The 23670-nt window shown below is 26.0% G+C and overlaps 2 protein-coding genes across 3 annotated transcripts; one reads left to right on the forward strand and one right to left on the reverse strand.

The window, feature by feature from the left end:
* Positions 1–14171: 14171 nt before the first annotated feature.
* LOC127253834 (uncharacterized) lies at positions 14172–17021 on the reverse strand. The gene is made up of 10 exons (XM_051278610.1): positions 16948–17021; positions 16770–16855; positions 16631–16678; positions 16453–16541; positions 16310–16363; positions 15445–15512; positions 15315–15361; positions 15121–15209; positions 14876–14981; positions 14172–14410 (listed from the first exon to the last, which is right to left on the reverse strand). Exons 1-9 carry the CDS (start codon positions 17004–17006, stop codon positions 14877–14879), a joined length of 645 nt encoding a protein of 214 aa, XP_051134567.1. The 5' UTR covers positions 17007–17021; the 3' UTR covers positions 14172–14410; position 14876.
* Positions 17022–19049: 2028 nt separating this feature from the next.
* LOC127253831 (uncharacterized) lies at positions 19050–22684 on the forward strand. Of its 2 annotated transcripts, none has more exons than XM_051278607.1 (9): positions 19050–19197; positions 20188–20287; positions 20387–20474; positions 20891–21070; positions 21168–21347; positions 21469–21642; positions 21744–21898; positions 22000–22129; positions 22442–22684. In XM_051278607.1, the coding sequence occupies exons 2-9, from the start codon at positions 20235–20237 to the stop codon at positions 22451–22453; spliced, it is 972 nt and encodes a 323-aa protein (XP_051134564.1). In that variant the 5' UTR covers positions 19050–19197; positions 20188–20234; the 3' UTR covers positions 22454–22684. The 2 variants fall into 2 exon arrangements, with proteins under 2 accessions (XP_051134564.1, XP_051134565.1); XM_051278608.1 differs by having other exon boundaries at positions 19050–19184.
* Positions 22685–23670: the final 986 nt, after the last annotated feature.

The raw sequence follows: 23670 nt of genomic DNA on the forward strand, positions 1-23670 counted from the left end.
TATACTTAAGTTATGCATAATTTCGACAAATACTTCCTTTGTCCGCAAAAATTAGAACATTTTGGTCCAATACAAAAATTAAGAAAAATGAATATTTTATTAAAAAAATTATTAAAAGCAAAAAAAAAAATGTAGTTGAGAGTATTCTTTGAAAGTAAATTAGAAATTTAAAAAATTGAAAAGAGAGAATGTAATAAAGGTAACGACATTTATTTTAAATAAGTGTGGAATTAAGGATAATAGTTAAATGTTGATTTGTTAATTCTAACAGAAAAACTAAGAAGAAAAATATGAGTAAATTTGGTGGACGGGGCGAGTATTAAATAAGGCGGTGGTTTCAATGCTGACTTAATGTTTGATGTACTCCCTCCGTTCCAGTACAATAGTCTTGTTTACTACTTTTGTCCGTTCCAAAACAATAGTCTTATTTCCATAAATAATCATATCACTATAAAATTACTCTTATTTTTTCATTAATATTACACAATTGCCACTATTTTTTACACTAATACACTTACAAGGGCAAAAAAGTCTATTATACATACTTTTTATCCACTACCAATATAATATCAATATTCCTTAAATTTCGTGTCAAACACAACTCAAACTATAGTTCTGAGATGGAGGGAGTATTATACAGAAATATGTGTTGTGTATTTATGTTTACTTTATTGAACTCAATATATTATAGTGTTATATATAATTATATCATGTGGAGTCAGAATATGTATTGTATATACAATTATTATGTGATGTTAAATATATGTTATATGTCTTATTGATTTGTGTTAACTGAATCAAATCCACATTATGCTGAATTCAATCAAAGTCAATAGAATGCCAAAGCGATTAAATAAAATTATACTTTCTCCGTCCCAGTCGAATGTATCATTTTGATTTTTGTAATTGATTAAAAAATAATAAATTTATTGGTGATGAAAATGTGTAAGATTGTTTTAACATTTTTATCTTTGAAAATACAAATAAAATGAATAATTTTATAAAACTTGAAGGTATTTTAGTATTTAAATACGATAAATTTTACTATAAATTAAAATATTTATTTGTGAATCATACAAATGAAAATAATAAAAATAATAAAAAATCTACATTGGATAATAGTATTTGTGGGGCATAATGATAAGGGTCCCACCCAAGGCCCATTACATTTAGTGGCCCAATTGTATTATATGTAGATTAAATTGTACAAAATTCACCTGTAATTTCACAAAATTGTGTCAAATTCCTCGTATTTTTAAAATTGCGTCAAACTCCCTTATGGTTTCATAAACTCTGCGTTTAACCCCTTGACGGTCCTTATTTAACAGTATTTTACTTAAATGCACCCAAACGAGACTAAATACAAGAAATGAATATATTTATAATTTTAGGGGTTTAGAAATTGAGATTTTAAAATTTATTTGTAATTTGGGCACATTTAGTTCAAATACCGTTAAATAAGGACCGCCGAGGGGTTAGACGCAGAGTTTATGAAACCACGAGGGAGTTTGACGCAGTTTTAGAAATATAGAAAATTTGATGCAATTTCATGAAACTACGGGTAGATTTTGTGCAATTTAGGCTTATACGCATACTTATATGTTTTAATAAATAAATTATTGTTGATAATTTATAAATTAAAAGACAAAGTAAAGTTTATTTGGTAAAATAAATTGTTTTAATACTCCCTCCGTCCAAGCAAGAAGTATACATTTACTTTTGGCGCGGAGTTTAAAAAATAATAGTATTTTAATTATAGTGGGCAGGTAAAAGTAGTATAATGACATTTTTGCCCTTACTTTTTGGTATAAAAGTATTGATGTGATGTAAAGTAAGAGTATTTGTGGAAAAAAGTGGCGTATTTAATAAAATAGTTACTTTGTAATTGGACGTTCTAAAATAGAAATATATATACTTTGTAGCTGGACGGAGGGAGTATTAAAAACTTATATATTTCTAATATAAATTTATAAGTTATTATACAAATATTTTAATTAATTATCATATTTTACTCATACTACTTACTATTTTTTAAAATAAAATTTTAATTTTAAAACATTATAAAAAATATTTGAGACCGTGATATTCTAAAAATATTGAATTTTTTTTTTTCATATAAAAGACATTAATTTTAGAGAATATAAATTTTAATAGTCTTTCTACCATTTTAAATTCAAATCAATATTATTTATTATGCACCAATTTTCAATAAAACGATGTTATTATTTTTTACAAAATATCACATAAAAATATTATTTAAACGAAAATTCAAGATAAAAATCCATTTCAAAGTAATCTCGAACCTTAATATTGTTGATGATTTAATAATTAAAAATAATACCGAAAATATATAATAATTTTTAATTATTTATATATTTATTTTATATGTAAGAATAAAAAGTATAATTACAAAATGATTTTTTCCCCGAGGCCCGTAAACGTATGGAATGGGCCTATTCGAAAAATATTTAAGTATGATGTTATACTCGACAACATCGTTGTATCTAACAGAAACAGTGACATTTTTTTTAACATCACAAAACACATCAAATTACTTATATGATATGAAAAGTTTTTATAATTCTTAATTCATAATTTAAAAACTACTGCGAATAAGTTTCACGCAATTTTTAAATTAATTTTGTGCAATTATTTCTAAAATACGAGAAAAATTTATGTAATTTATAAATTATGAAGAGAATGATGCAAAAATTTCAAATTATACGTAAATTATAAATAATTTTATCAAGAATGAATGAATTCTCAACCGTGGTTGTTGTTTCTTTATATTTGTGCTACTCCTTCCGTCTTATTGAAAAGTTATCATTTTTCATTTTCGTTTGTACCAAAACAAGATTATCATTTCCTAATTTAGTAATTGTATTACCTACCGAACATAATAACTACCCTTCCAACGCACACGATATTACATAAATGTCATTACTTTTATATTACACAATACTAGTAGGGGTATTTTCGTCTTTTTCACAACAACTAATTATAATACAAATATTAAAAACTCTACGTGCAAAAAATAAACGGCAACCTTGCACCGGGATTGAGGGAGTATATAATTTTTTTTATAATATTTTTAAAGTTCTCAACTAGTGAAAACAACCCTTAAACTATTATCTTTTAAATAATGGAATATATATTTTTTAACTTTTTATATTATTACGAATGATAAGCTATATATATTTCCTCCGTCCCATAAAAATTGATATTTTATTTTTATCATTTTCGTAATAATTCACACTTTTTTGATCAAACTTACTAAATTAAAATAAATTTAATTAATATAAATTAATTTAATTAATAATAGAAAATTAATTATTCAATTTATACCAAAATGTTAAAAGAAATTATTAGTGCCTTTTTCTTTTTTTTCTTTTTCTGGTAAAACAATAATAGCAAAGGCCATAGATATAGCTTTTAGGTGGGCCCCACCCTAATGACCTATAGCGTATGATAAATAAATAAAATAAAATAAAATAAAATAAATAAATAAGAAGAAGGAATTAAAGTAAGTGTCTGATAAAGAAGAAACCACTTTAGGGTTTTCCTCCTCAAAGTAATTTCCAACGGTAACGACTTTACCTGTCGACCCAATTATCACTACAATTCCTATTTTATTATTATTATTATTATTTTATTTATTTATTTATTTATTTTTCAATTGACTTATGGTTAATAATTAAAGAAACCGTGTTCTCGATTGCCCATCATTATAATTATTTTTATTTTAGTTATATATTTATTTATATATATATATATATTTAATCGACCATTCCTGCTGCTTGCTTTGCTTTAATTTTCGTCCTGCATTTGAGTGATACTTGTCCTAAAAAAACATAAATATATTGACCAAATCAAGATTTTGTTCAGCGGTATGGTTTTAAATTGATTTGAAATAAAGTGTTATATTTAAATTTTTACTCCCTCCGTCCCGGATACCATGTCCATGTTGCCGTTTCTTTCCGTTCCACATACCATGTCATTTTTCTTTTTTGGAAAATGATTACACACTTTAATCTCATTTTAAATTTTTAATTTTTTTTAAACTAATTAGTTATTTTAATTTTAATTTATAATTATTTATATTATAGGATAATTATTTTCACTAATACATTCTTAATTATCTATTAATTACACCCCTCTTAAAATACCGTGTCTACAGTGTAGCAGACACGGTATCTTGGACGGAGAGAGTATTTCAATAGTATGCTTATATAATACTTTATCCGTCCCAAAATTATAGTTTGGGTTGTATTTGACAACGGATTTAAGGAATATTGATATTATATTTGTAGGGGATAAAAGTAAAGATAAAAGACCTTTTTGCCCTTTTGATTGTATTAGTGTAAAAAAGAGTGGCAATTGTATAATAATAATGAAAAAGTAAATGTAGTTTTACAGTGATAGGGTTATTTATGAAAATGAGATTATTGTTTTTAGACGAATAAAAATAGTAAATAAGACTATTGTATTGGGACGGATAGAGTATTTTATAAAACTAAATATTCAATGCGTCCCATATAAAAAGTAACTTTTTTGCACGTAAATTTTTAAATATTAGTATTATATTAAGTTATAGTAAAAAAATAAAAATATCTTTATTAGTATTGTGTAATATAAATGTGGTGACATTTGTGTAATATATTGCAAGTTGGAAGAGTATTTATTATATTAGGTATGTAGTACAATTACTAAATTAAAAAATGATACATTTGCTTTGGGAAGAACGAAAATTGAACTCTTGTTATGGGACGAAAAAGGTAATATTTTTATTAAAAAAGTATATAGAATAATTAGAGTTAATTTCAAATTAAAATCACAACCAAACAGACTCTAATACTTCGTCCAATCCACTTGGATGGTCTCGGAAGATTTTTGTAGTATATTATTTATTTTGTCTTATATATTTTGTAGTATTTTTTTTTTTTGGATTGTCTCACACACTCTATAATATTTTCAAAATAAAAAATAATTAACTCTTTAATAGATATACACTATATTTTATCTCATTACATAACTAATACAAAAATAAATAAATACACTTCTCTCTCCTATTATATAATCGATTTCTAAAATATTTTATTTAATATTATCCATCTAACATTTCATATTAAAAATCAAATGTATCACCTTATATGAAACAGAGAGAGTATATTAACGACACAATTTTTTACGCCTTATATAAAAAAACAAGGCAAACAAACACTAACCTACTCTTAATTATAAGAAATATATGGGGCCATTAGTGACATTTGTGTAAATAGATGAAAAAAACCAAAAACAAAAAAAGAAAAACAAAAAATAAATATAAAGTTATATGAACACTCTTATAATAGACAATTAAAATTATAAAATGGACACAAATTAACCAGACATTAATATATATATACTCCCTCCGTCTCATAATAAAATATTTATTTTTTTATTTTAGTCCCCTCATAATTTGCCATATATTACACAAATGTCATTATCTTTATATAACACATACTAATAAGGTTATTTTAGTCAGTTCTATTTTATTTCTACTACATCCAAATATAATACTAATATTTCTAAAATTACGTGTAAAAAACAAATGAATATTTAGTTATGTGACGGAGAGAGTATATATATTCAGTACTTATTTTGCATACAAAATGCATTAATCATATTCATTTTATTTTGTTTTCTTATAAAATTTTTCACATCTCCATTATTTGTTATTAATTGAATTTTCATTTACTAGGGAATGAAGATAGTAGATAATTATATATATATATATATATATATAAATATTTGCAAATTAATTAAGTTGGTATCATAAAAATTTGTCCTTTTTATTCAACTAAACCTTCAAATGTCTTTTCCAACTTATTATGGATGGCTACTTTATATTTTGTCTGCTATAATTATAAAGTGTAATTATTGAGTGCCTTCCATAAATATAAATGCATGTGGATATAGAGCCAACTATATTATTATTACTATTATTATTATTATTATTATTATTATTATTATATGAAAATTTGTAACTGTTATTGTTCAAATATATTTTGGATAAATTTTCGATCGAATTTAATAGTTTGCAAATTATATCAGACAAAAAAAGTTAAACTTGACAGACAAAATCCGAAAATGTCGGGGGTTTAAACCCCCAATCGGATGGATCTGGCTCCACCACTGTTTGAATCTACGATTTTACGGTCATTAATTCCCTTACATGATTTTATTGTTGTTGGGGTTATTGTCATCATATCCGACGTGGCGTTGATATTTCAGAGTCTGTATTTGGATTTTTTTGTTTTTTTTTAAAAAAAAAAAGAAGAAGAAGAAGAAGAAGAAGAATAATAATAATAAGAACAATCCCTTTATTTGTAAAAAATAACAGGGTGGATGACAAAATATTTTGTTGTATTTTAGTAGAAATATATAACATATCTCGTCTTTTATTTATTGTGTAAAATTTTTTGTGGTAAATTAAAATATGCATAAATTAATTTTTTGATTCAAAGTTGATGTTTTGTTATAAATACGTATTTAATAATGCACATTGTAGACAAATAAAGGGGTTAAACTATCTTAAATAGTCCTTATTTGAATTAAATAAATAATTGGTTAATTTTTTGTTTATTTATTTTTTAAAATAAAAATTAGATAATAATTCGTCTAAAATAACTATTAAATAAATTATTGATGAATTATTTAGTTATTTATCTATTCAAAAAATATTATTTATATCATATGTTTTCTACATCCCTCTCTAAGAGTCACATTTATTTTTTGCGTTATTGTACTTAACATTGAAAATATTCTTATATTTGTATAATTTTTTTTGTACAAATGTCCTTCTATTAGTATTATAAGATATTAATGAAAGTATTTTTGCAATTTTTTCTTAATTTGTATTACATTTTGATATAATAATTAATATTCAAATATCAACACACAAAAAGTAAATGAGACCCTAAGAGCATGACGAAGGTAGTATTTTTTTTTGGTATAAAACTTACTCTATATAATTAGGTGTGTATTTATAATTAACTATCAACTTTGGACAAATATGATATTTTATGCATACTTTAAATTAATAAAAAAAGTTTTACGCAATAAATAATAAATAAAATATGCGATATTTTGTATATTTTTACTGAAAATATAAGGGGTATATATTAGTGTATAATTTATTTATTTATTTTTTTTAAAAAAAGAAGAAAAACAAAAACAACAACAATCCCTTTATTTGTAAAATTTAATTGTTTTATGTAATTTTTTTTGAATAAAAAAGGTTATTCTATCCGTTCACCAAATTTATGTCATTTTTTCCTTTTTGAGTATATATTAATTTATGTATAACTTATTTATAGTAAATAATTTTATTATCTCTATTTTAAAAAATAGTAATAATTAATTTGTCATTATTTTTGTTTTACTTATTTCACTATATTTTTTTTTAAAAAAAAATTATAATAAACTTTTTATAATATCTTATTTTTCTTTGTACATATCCTATTTTTATATTAAAATATAGTATTTTGTTAATCTATATGTCTAAACAAAAATGCATAAATTTTTATTATGGTTTATTTGATTATTGTTTGAAATTGATCTGAAATAAAAATTTGTATTTAAATAGTATGTTGATGTGTGTTTTATGAAAAAATAATACATATTTATTAAAAACCGTATCAAGTGAATAGTATTTATTTTAGGTTGAAATGGTAGAAGAGCAATCAGATAAAAAAAATAATAATAATAATTTTATGTGAAATATAAAAAATTGTATGAATAATATATAAATATAATATTTTATATAAAATTATTATTATTATTATTATTATTATTATTATTTTGTAAAATGATATTTGTGTCAAAATAAAAATTATTGAAAGAATAAACCCATTATAATCAAATAATAAAAAATAAAAATAAAAATGAAAACACAGTTGAATTAATAACGAGAATTGAATGGCCAATTAAAAACTAATAGTGACAAATCATCATCATTGCCAAATCTTTATTATTTCCAAGCACCAATTTAGGCTTTAAATGATACATAATAATTACATCATTTAGATAAACATATATTGAAATTTATAATTTTAATTATATATATTACTATTAGGTAAATGCACTGATTTTTATTATTTTATTTTTTGTAATCTGATCATTTTAAAAATATTCTATAATTGAAAACTTATAAATAGTGATATAGTTTAGTCATTAACTTCGTGCAATTTATTAGCTAATAATAATAATAATAATATTATTATTATTATTATTATTATTATTATTATTGTTGTTGTTGTTGTAACGAAAATTTAGCTAAATTATTATTAGTAAATAATTAAAAAATATATTAGTAAAAATAATTATTATATACTTTTTCTGTTCCAAAATAATAGAGACATTTGAGATGTACACGGGAATTAAAGAATAACAATAATATTATATTGATAGTGCGTGTAAAAGTGATTCTAAAAGACCAAAATGTCCATATTTTTATATAATTATTATGAAAAAGTGGTAATAGTTTTGTAAAAATGTGGAGAGATAGTTACCAAATATATAAATGAAACTATTATTTTGGGACGGATGAAAATGACAAAATATTATTTTGGGACAGATGGAGTAATAAAAATAGTTATAGATTAAGATTAAAACAACTAAATAGTTTAATGAAAATTAAGAAAATTATAAAATTTAAAATAGGATTAAAGTGTATAATTATATTTTTTTAAAAAAAAAAGAGAGAAAAAATTACATGGGAGATACATATAGAAAAAATAGACAATTTTGTGGGACGGATGCAGTATATTTTTTTAAAAGTTTAGAAATTATTGAATGATTAAAATTATTATTGTTTCTAAGAGATACTACTTCCATTATAGAAATTTATTGACATTTAATTGGGCACTTTTTTTAAATAAAAAAATGGATAAAAATAATAATTTTCTTTTATAATAAAAAAAAGTAGAAAAATAATTTTTTTATTACTAAAATAAAAATAAATGACAACAAATAAAAAAAACATAAATTTAGATTATATAAAAAATAATAAATATAAAAATTATCAATACAGAGCTCATTTAACAAACGAGCAAACTCTCAACATCAAGATCAACTTTTGATATCCGATCTATTGAGAGGATTGTAGATTTGGCCAATCAAATATAGACGTCACTAGAATTGTGAAGGTATAATTATAATCGATAAATGCAATCAAATAATTTTAAATGTTACCCTCTCATTCTTTAACAAAATCACATTTGATGAAAGTATGTAAATGTCAATCATGCAAAAAAAATTCATTTTATTTGAAATGTCAAATTCATAGATAAAAACTATTTCATTAAGACTTAAATGGGTGATATTAAAAAAGTTAAAATTGCATAAGATCCGTATGTGATTTCGAAAAGTTTGCGCCAAATTTTTCTAAATTTTTAAAATACATTAGACCCCACATAATTTAGTATCATTACTGGAACTCACTAGCTATGATATTGTTCGTTTTGAATTGAGCCAGTACGGATTTATTTTTAAATTTTCTTTAAAATGTTTTATACGAGTAGAATTTATGCCAAATTTATAAGGTGTTAAATTTTCTTCAAATATTTTAATATGAGACTTGAGTTTGCATCTTAATATTTATGAAATTATTTGGAGGTTTTATGTAATTTTAAAAGTACGAAGAATTTGACATAATTTTGTAAAATTAGAAGTAAATTTAAATGCTACATCTGTCCGGCTCTAAGGATCTTATTTATTTTTTTTTGTGTTGATCGTTGAATATTAATTATTATATCAAAATATAGTACAAAATTAAGAAAAAATTGCAAAAATACTTCAATTGGTATATTATAATACTAATAGAATGACATTTATACAAAGGGTCTTTGTTTGAAGGATTGGATTAGATTTCTACTATTTATCCTATTTTTTTCCTCTAAAAATATCAAATCAAATACCTATTTTTTATTTTTTATATTATACTAAAAATCAATTTTACATTCAAAATGTTACATCAACACCTATTTATCACATCATACAACTATTCAAATTCAAAATTTTTACTATGCAAATCCCAACTCAAAATCCAAGCTACCAAACAAATACACCCAAAAAATTATACAAATATAAAAATATTTTTAATATTAAATATAATAATACAAAAAATAAATGTGAACCGTGTAACTACGTAATAATTTTACATTTTTATTTTTGTTAGTATTTGAATGGGCGTCGGAGGGGAGCGGCGGGCAGCACATGGGTAGTAGGTATCCGTCATGTGGAAGTCCTTGTTGGACTGACACGTGGCTGTGAAGTCTTGGTAGGTCTATTTATGTATTTTAATAAATTTTAGAATTATTTATTAAATTTTTGTAAAAATATATATATATATATATTACTCCAATGTTATGCATTTTGTTCACTTTCTTTCGGGCAGTTTAAAAATTTCTGCTTTTTCGTCTTATATAAATTGTTCAATTTTTTTTTAAATTTTATTTTTATTTTGATTAATTTCACATCATTTGTTTTTAAAACTTAAAAAATCAAAATTCTAAAAGTGTTACTCCCTCCTTCTCATATATATATATATACATACATTTGTTTTTTGCACGAAATTTTAAAAATATTAATATTATATTGAAATAAAATAAAAATAAAAATAAAAAAATTAAATTAACCCTGTTAGTATTGTATGATACAAAGGTAATGACATTTGTATAATATATTATTAATTGGAAGGGTATATGTAATGTTAGGTAAATAGTAAAATTACTAAAAAAAAAATAAAATTAATACTTTATTATAGAACGAACCAAAATAGATAGATTGTTAAAGGACATAGGAATTATTATATAAATGTTTTTGAATTTTTAACACTATTTATCAATATTAATATATTTTTTAAAAAGAACTTATTATAAAATCAAATATAAATTTTTTGCTGTTTTTATTCTTTTATATATATAAAATAATTTCAAATTAAAATAAAAAAAATAAAAATCGATTTAAATAATTCAAACTAAATTTTCGTTCCACACACATGGCGCACGGACCGTATTCTAAGGCACATGCTGCTTTTTCTTACTCAACTTATACGTATTGTAAGATTTTTATTAAGAAATGATAATTGTATGATGTAGATTAGTTAGATCCGGGTCGATCCGTTCGGGTTAATACTTTAAATGAATTAAATTATGCAATTTTAGTCCGACCTGTTTATTATTGTGTCGGGTTCGTGTTGAATTTGTATTGACTTGTATACATAATTAGGTCAAATTCTTTGATTCAAATTCAATTATTTTTGTAGAATTGTCTTGTTATGTTAATTTTTGTCTAATGTAATATGTATAGTGAATTAGTTTAAAATATTTAAAATTGAACTTAGTTTAAATTAATACGTGGATTAAGTATCAAATTAGAATTATTTTACATATATAATAAATAAATTATTTAATATTAATATATTATAATCGAATTGTCGGGTTGGATTCGAGTTAAGAGCTTCAACTATAGCCCGATATGTTTGTTATCGTGTCGTGTTTGTGTCAACCCGTATACGTAATCGGGTTAAATCTTTTTACCAAAACTCAATTATTTCGTGTAGGGTCAGTTTTTGCTAGCTTTGAGTGATAGTACTTGCTCCGTTTCATATAAAATATTCAAAAAAAATTATTTTCGTTCGTCCAATATAATTCGTCATTTTTTGAAAATATAACGATACACTTTAATCATATTTTAAATTTTTATTATATAATAATTATTTTTATTAGTGAACTTATTAATTATTTGCTAATTATAATTTATCTAAATTTTCGTTTATACAGTAATGTAAATAAAATATACGGGACCAATAAAGTACTCTCTCTGTCTCATATCTATATATCAATTTACTTTTTATACGAAATTTTAAAAATATTAATATTATATTGGGATAAAGTAAAAATAAAAGTAAAAAGATTAAATTAACCATATTAATATTGTATGATATAAAAGTAATGACATTTGTGTAATATATTGTAAATTGGAAGGGTATTTGTAATGCTAAGTAGATAATACAATTACTTAAAGAAAAAAATGAATACTTTGTTATGAGACGGATCAAAATGAAAAAATGGATAGCCTGTTAAGAGACGAAGAGAGTATTAACTTAGTAAATTATAATTTTTTAAAATACTATAATGATTAATCAAAGACAATATAGTAAATTTTAAATGAAATATATAATATTTTTAAAATATATAATATATAAAACCTACTTAAACATACCCTAAGGAGGTGTATGATACCAAAAAAATAAATAAATAAATAAATGATCTTATTTCTCTTATTTTGTCCTTATTGTATTTTGGGATGAATGTGTATTTTATGCAAGATACTAGAAATTATATCGATAATATAAAAAATAATATTTTATATTTAATTGCTTTGACTTTTTTGTATTATGCCTAAATACATGTATTATGTGTAAATACTTCTATTTCATATATAATGGGTTTATATAACATTATGGGCCCTCTTTAAATTCAATACTTACTCTGTATAACTTGAATATATATATATTTATTTATTTTTGATATGAAATTTTAAAAATATTAACATTTTAATTATAATAAATAGTTAGAATTAGTATAAAGATATATCAGCCTTTAAAAGAAATAAAATATTTTTAAAATAATTAATTTATAATTAAACAATTCAAAATAAAAATATGCTCCCTCTGTCCACAAATTAAAATCCTACTTTCTTATTTAGAATGTACGACAATTATTGTCCCATTAGTATTTTTATACACAAAATTTACTCATTTACCCTTACTTTATTTACTTTTTTATTTTCAATAGGTAAATTTGTCATTTTATAACAAAAATTCTAATTGCCTAAAAATACGTGTAAATATCAAATAAGATATTAAAAAATTGACGAAAAAAGTATATACTATCTGAGTTCTTTCTGAGCTAAGGAAAAAGATATTATCGAAAGGATCCTTGTTTAAAGGCAACCCAAATTGTCAAATTTGGAAATTTATTTAAATTTTATTATTTATTTTTTGGTTTTCCAAAACAACAAAAATATTCATAAAAATGATGAGTTGAAAATAATCATATTTGTTCTTTTTTTTTTTTTTTTACAAAATATTAAATTAAATGTTTTTTTTTTTATTTAAATAACATACCATATAATTATTTTTATTTAAAAATATCATAATTAACAATAACTTTTTTTTTTGTTTTTTTAAAAAAATCATAAATAGTTGAGTTTAATGGTCATCATAATTACCTCAACAAAATTTCGGTTGTAGTAGCCCGCCGGATAATAAATTTTGAAAATGATTGAAATAAATACATACCAGAATTATTATTTAAGAAGACTACTTTATTGTTTTAATTTTTATATTATTACTTTTTACTATAATTGAAAGTTGACATTTTTTATTTACACGTAAAAAATGGATCAAGTAGCAAAGTAGTATTAATAATAATAATAATATTTTCGACCCAACTTAATATAATATTTTTATTATTTTTATGATCTCATTCAAAAAATATTATTTTAAAGACAAAAATATTAAAATTATTTTACATAATTTTACTAATCAATAAAATATAGTATTATTTTAAAATATACTTAAAAAAATTAATTTAATATTATTATTATTTTTAAAGTACATATGGATATGGATAGAGTATAAATAATAAATAAATGACTCTGCATTTCATAGGCATTGTTTACTTCAATTTTCAACTATATTTTCTAATACTTCCCCCATAGGCCATAATTACATATGCGCTTGTTTTTTTTTTTTTTAAATATTAGTATTATATTGAAATACAGTGAAAATAAAATAAAGTAAAAATGACTAAAATAAATTTATTAGTATTGTGTAATATAAATGTAATGACATTTGTGTAATATATTGTAAGTTGTAAGGGTATTTGTAACGTTAGATAGATTGTACAGTTACTAAAAAAAATGAAATGAATTTTGTTACGAGACTAACTAAAATGGAAAATTTGAGAGTTTGTTACGAGACAGAGGAATATTTATTTTAAAAAACAAAATTTTATCATAAAGCATTGCATGCAAATACAATTTTATATCTACCATATTAATCAAAAATATATTTTTCATTTTTTTTAAAAAAAAAACTATTTTGCATCCCAACATCTACGTTCCATTTAAATGTTTACTATTCTTCAAATAATTCCGAATATTTCTAAAACACAACTAAACAAACTCAAAATAGTTTGTACCTCACATAACCAATACAACATCAAACATGAAAAACAAACGTCGATGCATGAACCCGAAAGAAAAACTTACGAGTAACTAAAGCGAAGGCGCGTGGAACGAACATGAAGAAATAATCTTATCTCAAGATGGCATCCGGCGAACTTCAAGAGCGATGAACCTGTCATTGTAGATTATGCTAAGCGCAAACAATATTTTTTTTGCATACATATTTTTAAAATTTTGGAACTATTACTCAATAATAACTTTCTCGAAAAATATCATATTAAATATCTATTTCATTTATATAAAAAAAAATCACAAAAATACTAAAAGTGTGTTTGTTTTGTTAAATGGTTTGAAAGAAATTATTTTATTTTATTTTATTTAAGGTATAAGGAATAGGATAAATAATATAAAAATAATAAATGTGTGTAATATATGTATATATTTTTTTCAAAATTTTCCAAAACTCCAAAATCCTCTTAAGTAAACATAACAAAAAAATAAAATATACACATGTATTAACACAATATATATAATATATATTATTCACTCAAAGTCAACCATTCAAAACAAAATATAAATTTTTATAATACCGACATGATTTTTATATCTAATATAACAAGTGAGGATGTGAGCAAACCTTATGTCGACTTCTTCTTTCGTTGTTTACCAAGTTTTGTTGCTCGTTGCTTGAACAAATAGAGGTAAAGTTTCATCCACAAAAAGGGATAGCAAAAAAGCAAAGCCTGCGGGGGAAAATTGAAAACTTTTAACCCAAAAATTTCGGGCTCATTTCAAAACTAGAATAAATTGCATTTTTCCGAGCCAAATAGGCGTCGTAGTAGGGAAATTTGGTATCTAGGATTGAATTATAGCAAAAAATACCGCGAGGAAGTTGTAATAGCTGAAAGGGAGCATATTTGTGTAGAGATTTCGATCCTTTACGATTGGTAATGCTTTGTACATGAGCCACACTATATCATTAAAGGGTATTCGTGTTAGTCCAAAATGGCGACGAATTATGACAAAAGGAATAAATCAAACACATAAATGAGTCTTTAAGTAGTTAAAAGGCTTACTTTCGCCCGAAAGTCCTATAGGGTAGAGAACAATGAATGCATTGTACCTAACAAAACAACATGATAATATCGCCATGTTACTTAGTTCGATGATCAGTAGTTTCAATCGTGTGAATAATTGAATTCACACCTGATAAATGTGATCCATTTTGGTGAAGTTCCCATACAATTCAGCGCATAAAACGAATACCTTATTATCTGCAATGTCAGGCATGATTTATGCATCACTAGGCGACCGGCGCAAAAGATAATATGTAAATCATAATGTAAAAAAATATGTAAAATAACTCGAGAAGATTAGGTACGAGCGAAAGTAGTAATATATAATGTAAGCGTTGGATTAATGAGGATATTGACGACTCATTTACAATTATTTGATGAAGTTCTTCGATGTTCTTTAGGAACATTTGATTTTGAATGACTTGCTTTCGATACTATTCATCAATCAAGAATACTTTTTTTCAAAAATAAAAAGGTTACATCAATATTTCTATTTTCATTTAAGATATTATATCAAAAACAATTTTCTATACAAAACATCATATCAAATGTCGATTTTTTTTTTATCAAATTTCCAAAAACTCCTAAATACTTCAAAAACATATCTAAACACAACAATAATTCTTTTCGAACAAATTGTTGCGTAAATGTAGAAAGTTATACTTGAAATATTCAGCTTCGACGCCTACTTGGATGAACTTCAAATAATTACACAGTTATGTGAATCCATTTGTTATATTTCTTGAAACCATTACAACTGCTGCAATAGCTCGATCGGAAATTGTATCCCATCCATCGACAAATTCCTTCATATTTCATGTAAAATATCACTTATTCTTATTAATCTCAGAGTTACAATATCAAATTTCTTGACTAATGCTGCCATACAATCCATTGCACACAAAGCAATTGAATAACTCACAATAAAAAGCAAATAGTTATTCACCATATCGAATTCATTTTCAAAAAGTATTGTGCATCCATGAAATCAATACCTCAGATAAGCTCCAAGATAGGAAGGTTATGAAGACCGATGGTGATTGCTGTATCTGCATAAAGATATTCGAATAAATCGAAGAACAACAACAGCATAGAATTTGATTTTACCCAAAACTGTATGAAATTTCACAGCACAAACCTCAGGAATACCACGAACAATAGCAAGCACATAATGAGTCCTTCCACTCCATTGCAAAAATGGAAGCAGTGCACCACTCGAAACAATTCCTTGCAAAACAAATCCAAATCCAAAACCAAAAATCAAACCCTAACCACATCCACCGCAACCAAAAATCCATCCGTCTCCCAAATCTTACCCGTGGCTCCGTGAATCACTTCCATGAAAGCCAGAGATTGCACAAAGCCTTTGACAACAAAAATTAAACAAAAAGTGTAAACACATTCAAATAATACTCCTAGCATGTAGTAGCACTTACTCCTTCTATTGATACTCACAAATGATTCCTCCTGAAGACGAATACGCGCCATTAACGGACTTAGTTGAGAAGAAATCGCTCAAAATCCTCAACAGAGATAGCGACCTGGAAACCAGAGAAAAACATACCGCCGGATGGATTAAGCCTGGTTTGTGGTCCGGCCATTAGCGAGAGAAATCTGCAGAAAGCTTTCGTACCATCCGAATGCCTGAAAGAGATTGTAGAAGCAGAGATAATAGTTGAGCAGTCCGGCCATGGCTGAATCAATGCGCCTTCAAGACTGGAGATTTTCAGAAAAAATGAGTCGCTGCCCAATCGGGTTTCGAACCGGTTCCTAACCGGCGGCTCCGGTTCAAACCGGACGGGTCAAACCGACGGCCTTTTTTTTTTTTTTTTTTTGTAAAAATATATGTATTTAAATTACTCTATCTTGTTTCTTAACAATCTTCTCATTTTTTCTCCCTAGAAGTGAGGTACATGACTAAAAAAAAAAAAACAGTTTACCCTATATAAATTTTTCGATATAATCCTAAATATATTAATTTCAATATTTATTTGTAAGAAGAATTTTATTTTTTATTTTTGTCCGTTTCAAGATAAGGATATCATTTCTTAATAATTATACTATCTACTTAACATAATAATTATTTTTACAATTTATAATAAATTACATAAATATCATTACTTTTTACATTATACAATACAAATAAGGCTATTTTTTTTCACTGTAAACCAATATAATACTAATATTAAAAAATTTACGTGAAAAAAAAGTTACATGAAGGAGGAAATATAGTTATTTAATTACAAAATAAATATTTCAAAAACATCTCTCATTTTGTCCCGTAAGAAATGATCTGATGATGGTGTAGGGGTTGAACTTGTGATGGATGGAATAATTTTTATTTATATTTTTACTCATTCATATTTTAAAAATTTTAAAATATAGTACTCCCTCCGTCCAATTTCTATTGTCCTAAAATATATTTGCACGGTTTTTTAAGTGATTGTCTTTTTTGTTATGAATTGACAAATTTACCCTTAATTGTACGATAGAGATTAAAAGTAATAAATGAATAAAGGGTAAAAATGTAAAATTTGTGTTTAAAAAAAAAATAGGACAATAGTTGTTGGACGTCCCAAATAAGAAAGTAGGACGTTAGTTTGTGGAGTGAGGGAGTACTTTTTTTTTATAATTACATTTACATTAAATTATATTATTACTCATTATATCAATTTTCACTTCCCTTTTATCCAGTTTTTAATATTTTCGACTAAGCATTTATTGTATTTTTTTATCAAGGGCATTTCTAATCCAGCGTCTTTAATGGCGCTGGGTTGGCACAACCGTATTGTAGCAACGCTAATTTTTGGCATTGGATTTGACGTGGATTGTGCCAACCCAGCTTTTGATATTGCACTATAGCAATGCGAATTTTTGGCGTTGCTATTTATATATATATTAATTTTTTTAATTTTAAAAATTATAAACTTGTTTTTTAAATTTAATTTTTATTTTTTAAAAATTTTATTTTAAATTATAAAAATAAAAAGTTGTTTAAAATGATAGAAAAAATTGAATATTTGAAGAATAATAGTGAAAAATGGAGTTATGATTGAGATAAAATTACCGTAGAAACTGCATATTTGGAGTTAAAAAACTGGATAAATGGAGTTGAGTGTTGGAAATGGTCTAATAGCGAAGAGTCCAGACTTTTTCTTAAATAAGTTAAGAAAATTTGTATATTATACTCTCCATCTACCGACAATCTATTCATTTTCTTATTTTGGTTCATTTTATATATCTATTTTATTTTTTAGTAAAGGTACCATGTGCCTAACATTACAGATTATCTTTTCAATTTACAATATATTATACCAATATCGTTACATTTATATCATATAATACAAAAAGTTAGTTTGGTCTTTTTACCTTTATTTTTAATATATTTTAATATAATACTAATATTTCTAAAATTTAGTGAAAAAATAAACAGATAAATAAATATAGAACAGATGAAATATTTTTTAATAATATTTTAAAAATAGTGTACTTAATTGAACCTCGTGTAGGAATCGGAGGTGTGACCGTGAAGTCATAAGTTCAAACCACCGACGCTTCGGTCATCCGTCGATGGATCACCTGCCACATATGATTTGACTAGTGTAACCTGTCTGTCAGACCCAATTTACAGGATTAGGTTCGGCTGGATTTACCCGATGGACACTTGGGTTGCGGATTCCTAAGTCATAAATATATATATATAATAATTAAAATGGGCTGAACACAAAGCCCAATTATGTCAATTGAAACCATCCCTAGCGGCGATTAGATTTTGGTCGTCTTCTTCTTCCAGCCGCCGGCGGTCGTCTCCTCCCTTCTCCTGCAACTTCAATCGTCGGCCGGAATACTGCGTCTTCTTCTTCGATAAAGGTGTGCGAAAATTGTAAGTTAAATCCTTCCCTTCTTTTATGCATACAAAGAGAAGAAATTGTGAGAATATTTCAAGCAATTGTGAACCCTCCAACCAATGGCTATTTGAACCCTTATATATTAAACTGCAAACTTTGTACTGATGAGCATCGAATGAAAATAGTATTTCCTGCATTGAAGTATTTTATATCTTAAGCCCTTGTTTTTCCCTGCTACTCTTGTTGATGTTCTAGGTCTTTTTTTTTTCTTGTTTTTAATTCTTTTCTGAGTTTTTGCCGTTTCAATTTGCTTCCTGTATTTTTGTATTTTCGAGACATGGCGGTGAATTCATAACTTGACACTGAGATACTGATTGAATTCAGGGGTTTGTATTGTATATCGTTATAAATTTTTAGGGATTTTTTTTTTTTTTTCAAACGGGAACCGTTAGGGGTTCTTCTAAGATGTTTAGGAATCATGGTGAGGATTTAATAGCGTAAAGATGGTGACAGAAAACATGTCTTAAGACAATACTGCACTTCTAATAGATGGCCACTGCACTTTTTATCCATTTCTTCTTTACCATACAAGATGCAGTTGAAAAAATAAGATTATGGATGTCTTATTTAAGAATTTGGTTTTAGGTTTTGGTTTGAATAGTGTTTGGTTGTGGTGAGAAGAAATAGTTTTATTTTACAGAGAATTACGAGAATTGCATAATAAAAAAGAAAATTGAAATTAAACTCCAAAAGAACATAGCCTAGATGTACCTTAAGATTTGCCACCAAACTCGTATGTAAATACTAATACCGCAAAAGTAATGTATTTTGATTAATATCTATACCAGTGGGAAATTTTTGCATTTGTGATTAATACTAATTTTTTATAGCAGTGGGAAATTTACTTATCTGTGATGTGTACTAATTTATATAGCAGTGGGAGTGTGTGATCTTTTTTACGACTATAGAATTTATGGTATTCTACTGCTTCTATGATTGATTATGTGTTTTTATTTTGGGTCCAGCTTGCACACTTGTTCATTCACAGTTGGAAAATTCTTCGAAGAAATATATGGCGGAGTCCATTAATCCTGCACAGCCCCTCTCCAATGAGAGAATTGAAAAGTAAGTCTTATTATGATGTTACGTGAATAATTGTTTAGAGATATTTTTTCAGTTGTGAGAAACTCAAATTTTTGTTTAAATAAAAATTGATTGGCTCAGAGAAGCACCACAGCTGGTTGGTGTCTTGAAAGAAATGAAAGAGGGTTTAGATACTGTCCGGAGCAAAATCCAGGCTTTAACTGCCAAGGTATGCTTTGGTAAAATTTCAACCCGTGACATTTGTGTTAATAGTTTTTGAGTTATCCGGAAACTTTGGTAAATTTTAGTAATTGATGTTATTCCCAATAAACTAATTCGATTTGGTTCATTGCTATTTCTTGTTTCCACCTACCATTTAATTTTACATGACCTCAAATGCATCACATATTACTATACACATTATTAGTGGAAAATGGAAATAACGGCTCGACATTTTGTCCTAGACACTTAATTTTGAACATAATTGCTCTGGTAAATGGACATTATATGATATTTGTGGCACTTGCTCGTAATTCCGAGTTACCTGTGTTGTTGAAGCTAACTATAGTTTGTACATCAGTCTTAAGAAAAGGAATAAACGTTCATTTTATTTCTCCTCTTTAATTCGATTAATCTTATGAACAGGTGAAAGCAAATAGCTTCCCCACGTCAGATGGAATAAGCTATCTTGAGGCTAAACACTTGCTGCTTCTGAGCTATTGCCAATCACTGGTCTATTATTTGCTTCGGAAGGCAAAAGGGTCGTCAATTCAGGGGCATCCGGTTGTTAGGAGCCTTGTTGAGATAAGATTGTTTTTAGAGAAGGTATCTACTATGGAGATGCAATCATATATACGTAGTGCTGCTTTGTGGCAATCATTTTAATTATTTTTATTATTTCTTGTCATTTGATTGTATGCAGATTCGTCCAGTCGACAAGAAGCTTGAATACCAAGTTCAGAAGCTAACCAGGACTGCAACATCAATGGAGAAACCAGGATTGGCCGTGAAAGAGACGGATGAAGCCCAGGGAAAGGAGGACATGCTACAATATCGTCCAAATCCTGAATTGCTTGTTAGCAAAACAAATGCAGCTTCAGAGGTGATTGGACAGCAGTCGGGAAGAAATTGTTATCTGTAATTATATATGGTGGCGACTCATATGCTATTACCAATCTTTTCTTTTGTTGATTTCTGAAAAAATAAGTGAAATTGTTGCGCAGGATGGCTCTGGTGTATATCGACCACCGAAATTTGCACCATCTTTGATGGATGAAGAAAAGATATCGAGACACGAGAGAAATGCCATGAGAAAAGAAAAAGAAACTCTGCGACGAGCCAAGCAAAGTACTTACGTACAAGAGTTGCTAAATGATCTTGAGGGACGACCTGAAGAGGTACATTTATAGTTTCCTTATTACCCCATGAAATCAAGTAAAGTCTATATTTTTTTTTTATTTTTTATTTTTAATCTTTTACAATGAAAAACAAATTGCAGATTAGAGATAATATAGTATCCGAGAGTGGGGAAGTGAAGAAATACATTTCAAAGATGGAAGAGCGAGCTCGACAAGAGGAAGAACTTTTTACTCGTGCACCTCTGACTAAAGACGAGAGAAAGAAGATGAAATTATTGAAGAGGTCCAGAAATGGGTAAGCCCCCTAAGAACAAAACGACACAATGTTCCTTTCCCATATAAACTAGTGCATCGTCTGTAGATTTATGCTTGATTCTTTCTCTATATTTGTATTAGGTTGAATGATTTGACGGAAAGTTTCTACGATGAGATAAAATCATTACCAATGGAGGATAGCATGGCCGATCAATCAACCAGCTTTAATGATGCTAGTACTCGAGGAAAAAAAAAATTCAAGAAACACAAGGTATGCTCATAGTTCTTACATATCTTCTACTTTTTACCCTCATTTGAAACTTGCGACTTGATTCGACTGCATTTATTACTGTGATTACTTTTCAATCTCATATGAACTTGAACCTTAATACAATAATATGCACAATACATTCGCAAATCAGAGGGATCCTTTAGTGTTCGAAAATTTGAGATTCATGGATCTAGCCGGAGTTTTGCTGTGTTAACTTATTGATCTACAACTTTTATAAACTGACCTTGTTACTCAATTTTCACTTCATCAGCTCAACTTTTTGACTATATGTAAATATTTAATGATTTGCAGAGAAAGCATTGAGCGGCGACAAATTCAAGCCGCTATTGGCTCAAGTTATATAGCTGTGCAAGTTGACGGATACCAAATCGGAAAAAAGAGGTTAGTGAAAACATATGAACAATCTTCTTAGTATTGAGATAATGTTTTGAGAAATGATAGGAAGTCAGCTATGTTTTGTTAGAAGCCCATTTGTGATCTTTGTACAATTTTACTATTTTGATATGAGCTAATTTTCTAGCAGAATATTTGTGATATGTGAATCTTTTTAGTTTAATGCATTAGTGAGGATATAGTTATGATAGGTTTGCTGTTATTAAAGGTAATTTAGTCGAAAATTTTATATTCTTGTGAAGATGTGAAATTATTTAAAATATATGAATGATTAAAGGAAAAAAAATGTGAAAGAAGATGTGTGTGTGTGTGTGTTAAAAATGTAACAAGAATAAGTATGTGACAAATATATATGTATACACACATATAGATAATTATCTTTGTTTTTATGTCCGAAGATCTCTAATACATCGAAGCAAAATATCTTGTAATGCTAGCCTATTTCAACTTGTTAAATTTAAGGAAAATAAACTTGTGTATGTAAAAGAATATTTGTAAAATATAATGAGGATCTAATGTGCCAAGTAGAGTCGGCAAAAAACCGACACGACACAATAATCCGACACGAAATAATTGGGGTTGGATCAAGGATTTTGATTCGATTATGCATACAGGTTGATACGACTCGATACGATAATAAAAGGGTAGGGTTTGAAGCTCTCAACTCAAACCACTCGACAATCTGATTATAATATATTAATATTAATTAATATATTTATTATATATGTAAAATAATTTTAATTTGATAATTAATCTACGTATTAATTTAAACTAAATTTAATTTAAAATAATCTAAGCTAATTCACTATACACATTACACTAGAGCCGACAAAAACTAGCATAACTAAGTACCGACAAAAACTAGCATAACTAAGTACTAAACCCGACTCGACTCGACCAATTTCCAGGTCTAGTGCCAAGTATTGTATGTCACTAATATATTTATGGATAATTTCTATATTTTTATTCTCAGTATTCCATTTCATTTCAATTGATTCTTCTATGCCTTGGTACAAAAAATTACCAAATTCTTATCCATATCATCTCAATATGAATCTTAATCTTTTCAATTACAAATGATATTTAGCTTAAGCCTCATTATAGAAATGACAATGGAATAAATGTTC

The sequence above is a fragment of the Andrographis paniculata genome, unplaced genomic scaffold (genome assembly GCF_009805555.1).
Source record: "Andrographis paniculata isolate CXL003 unplaced genomic scaffold, ASM980555v1 Contig51END, whole genome shotgun sequence".
Classification (NCBI taxonomy): domain Eukaryota; kingdom Viridiplantae; phylum Streptophyta; class Magnoliopsida; order Lamiales; family Acanthaceae; genus Andrographis; species Andrographis paniculata.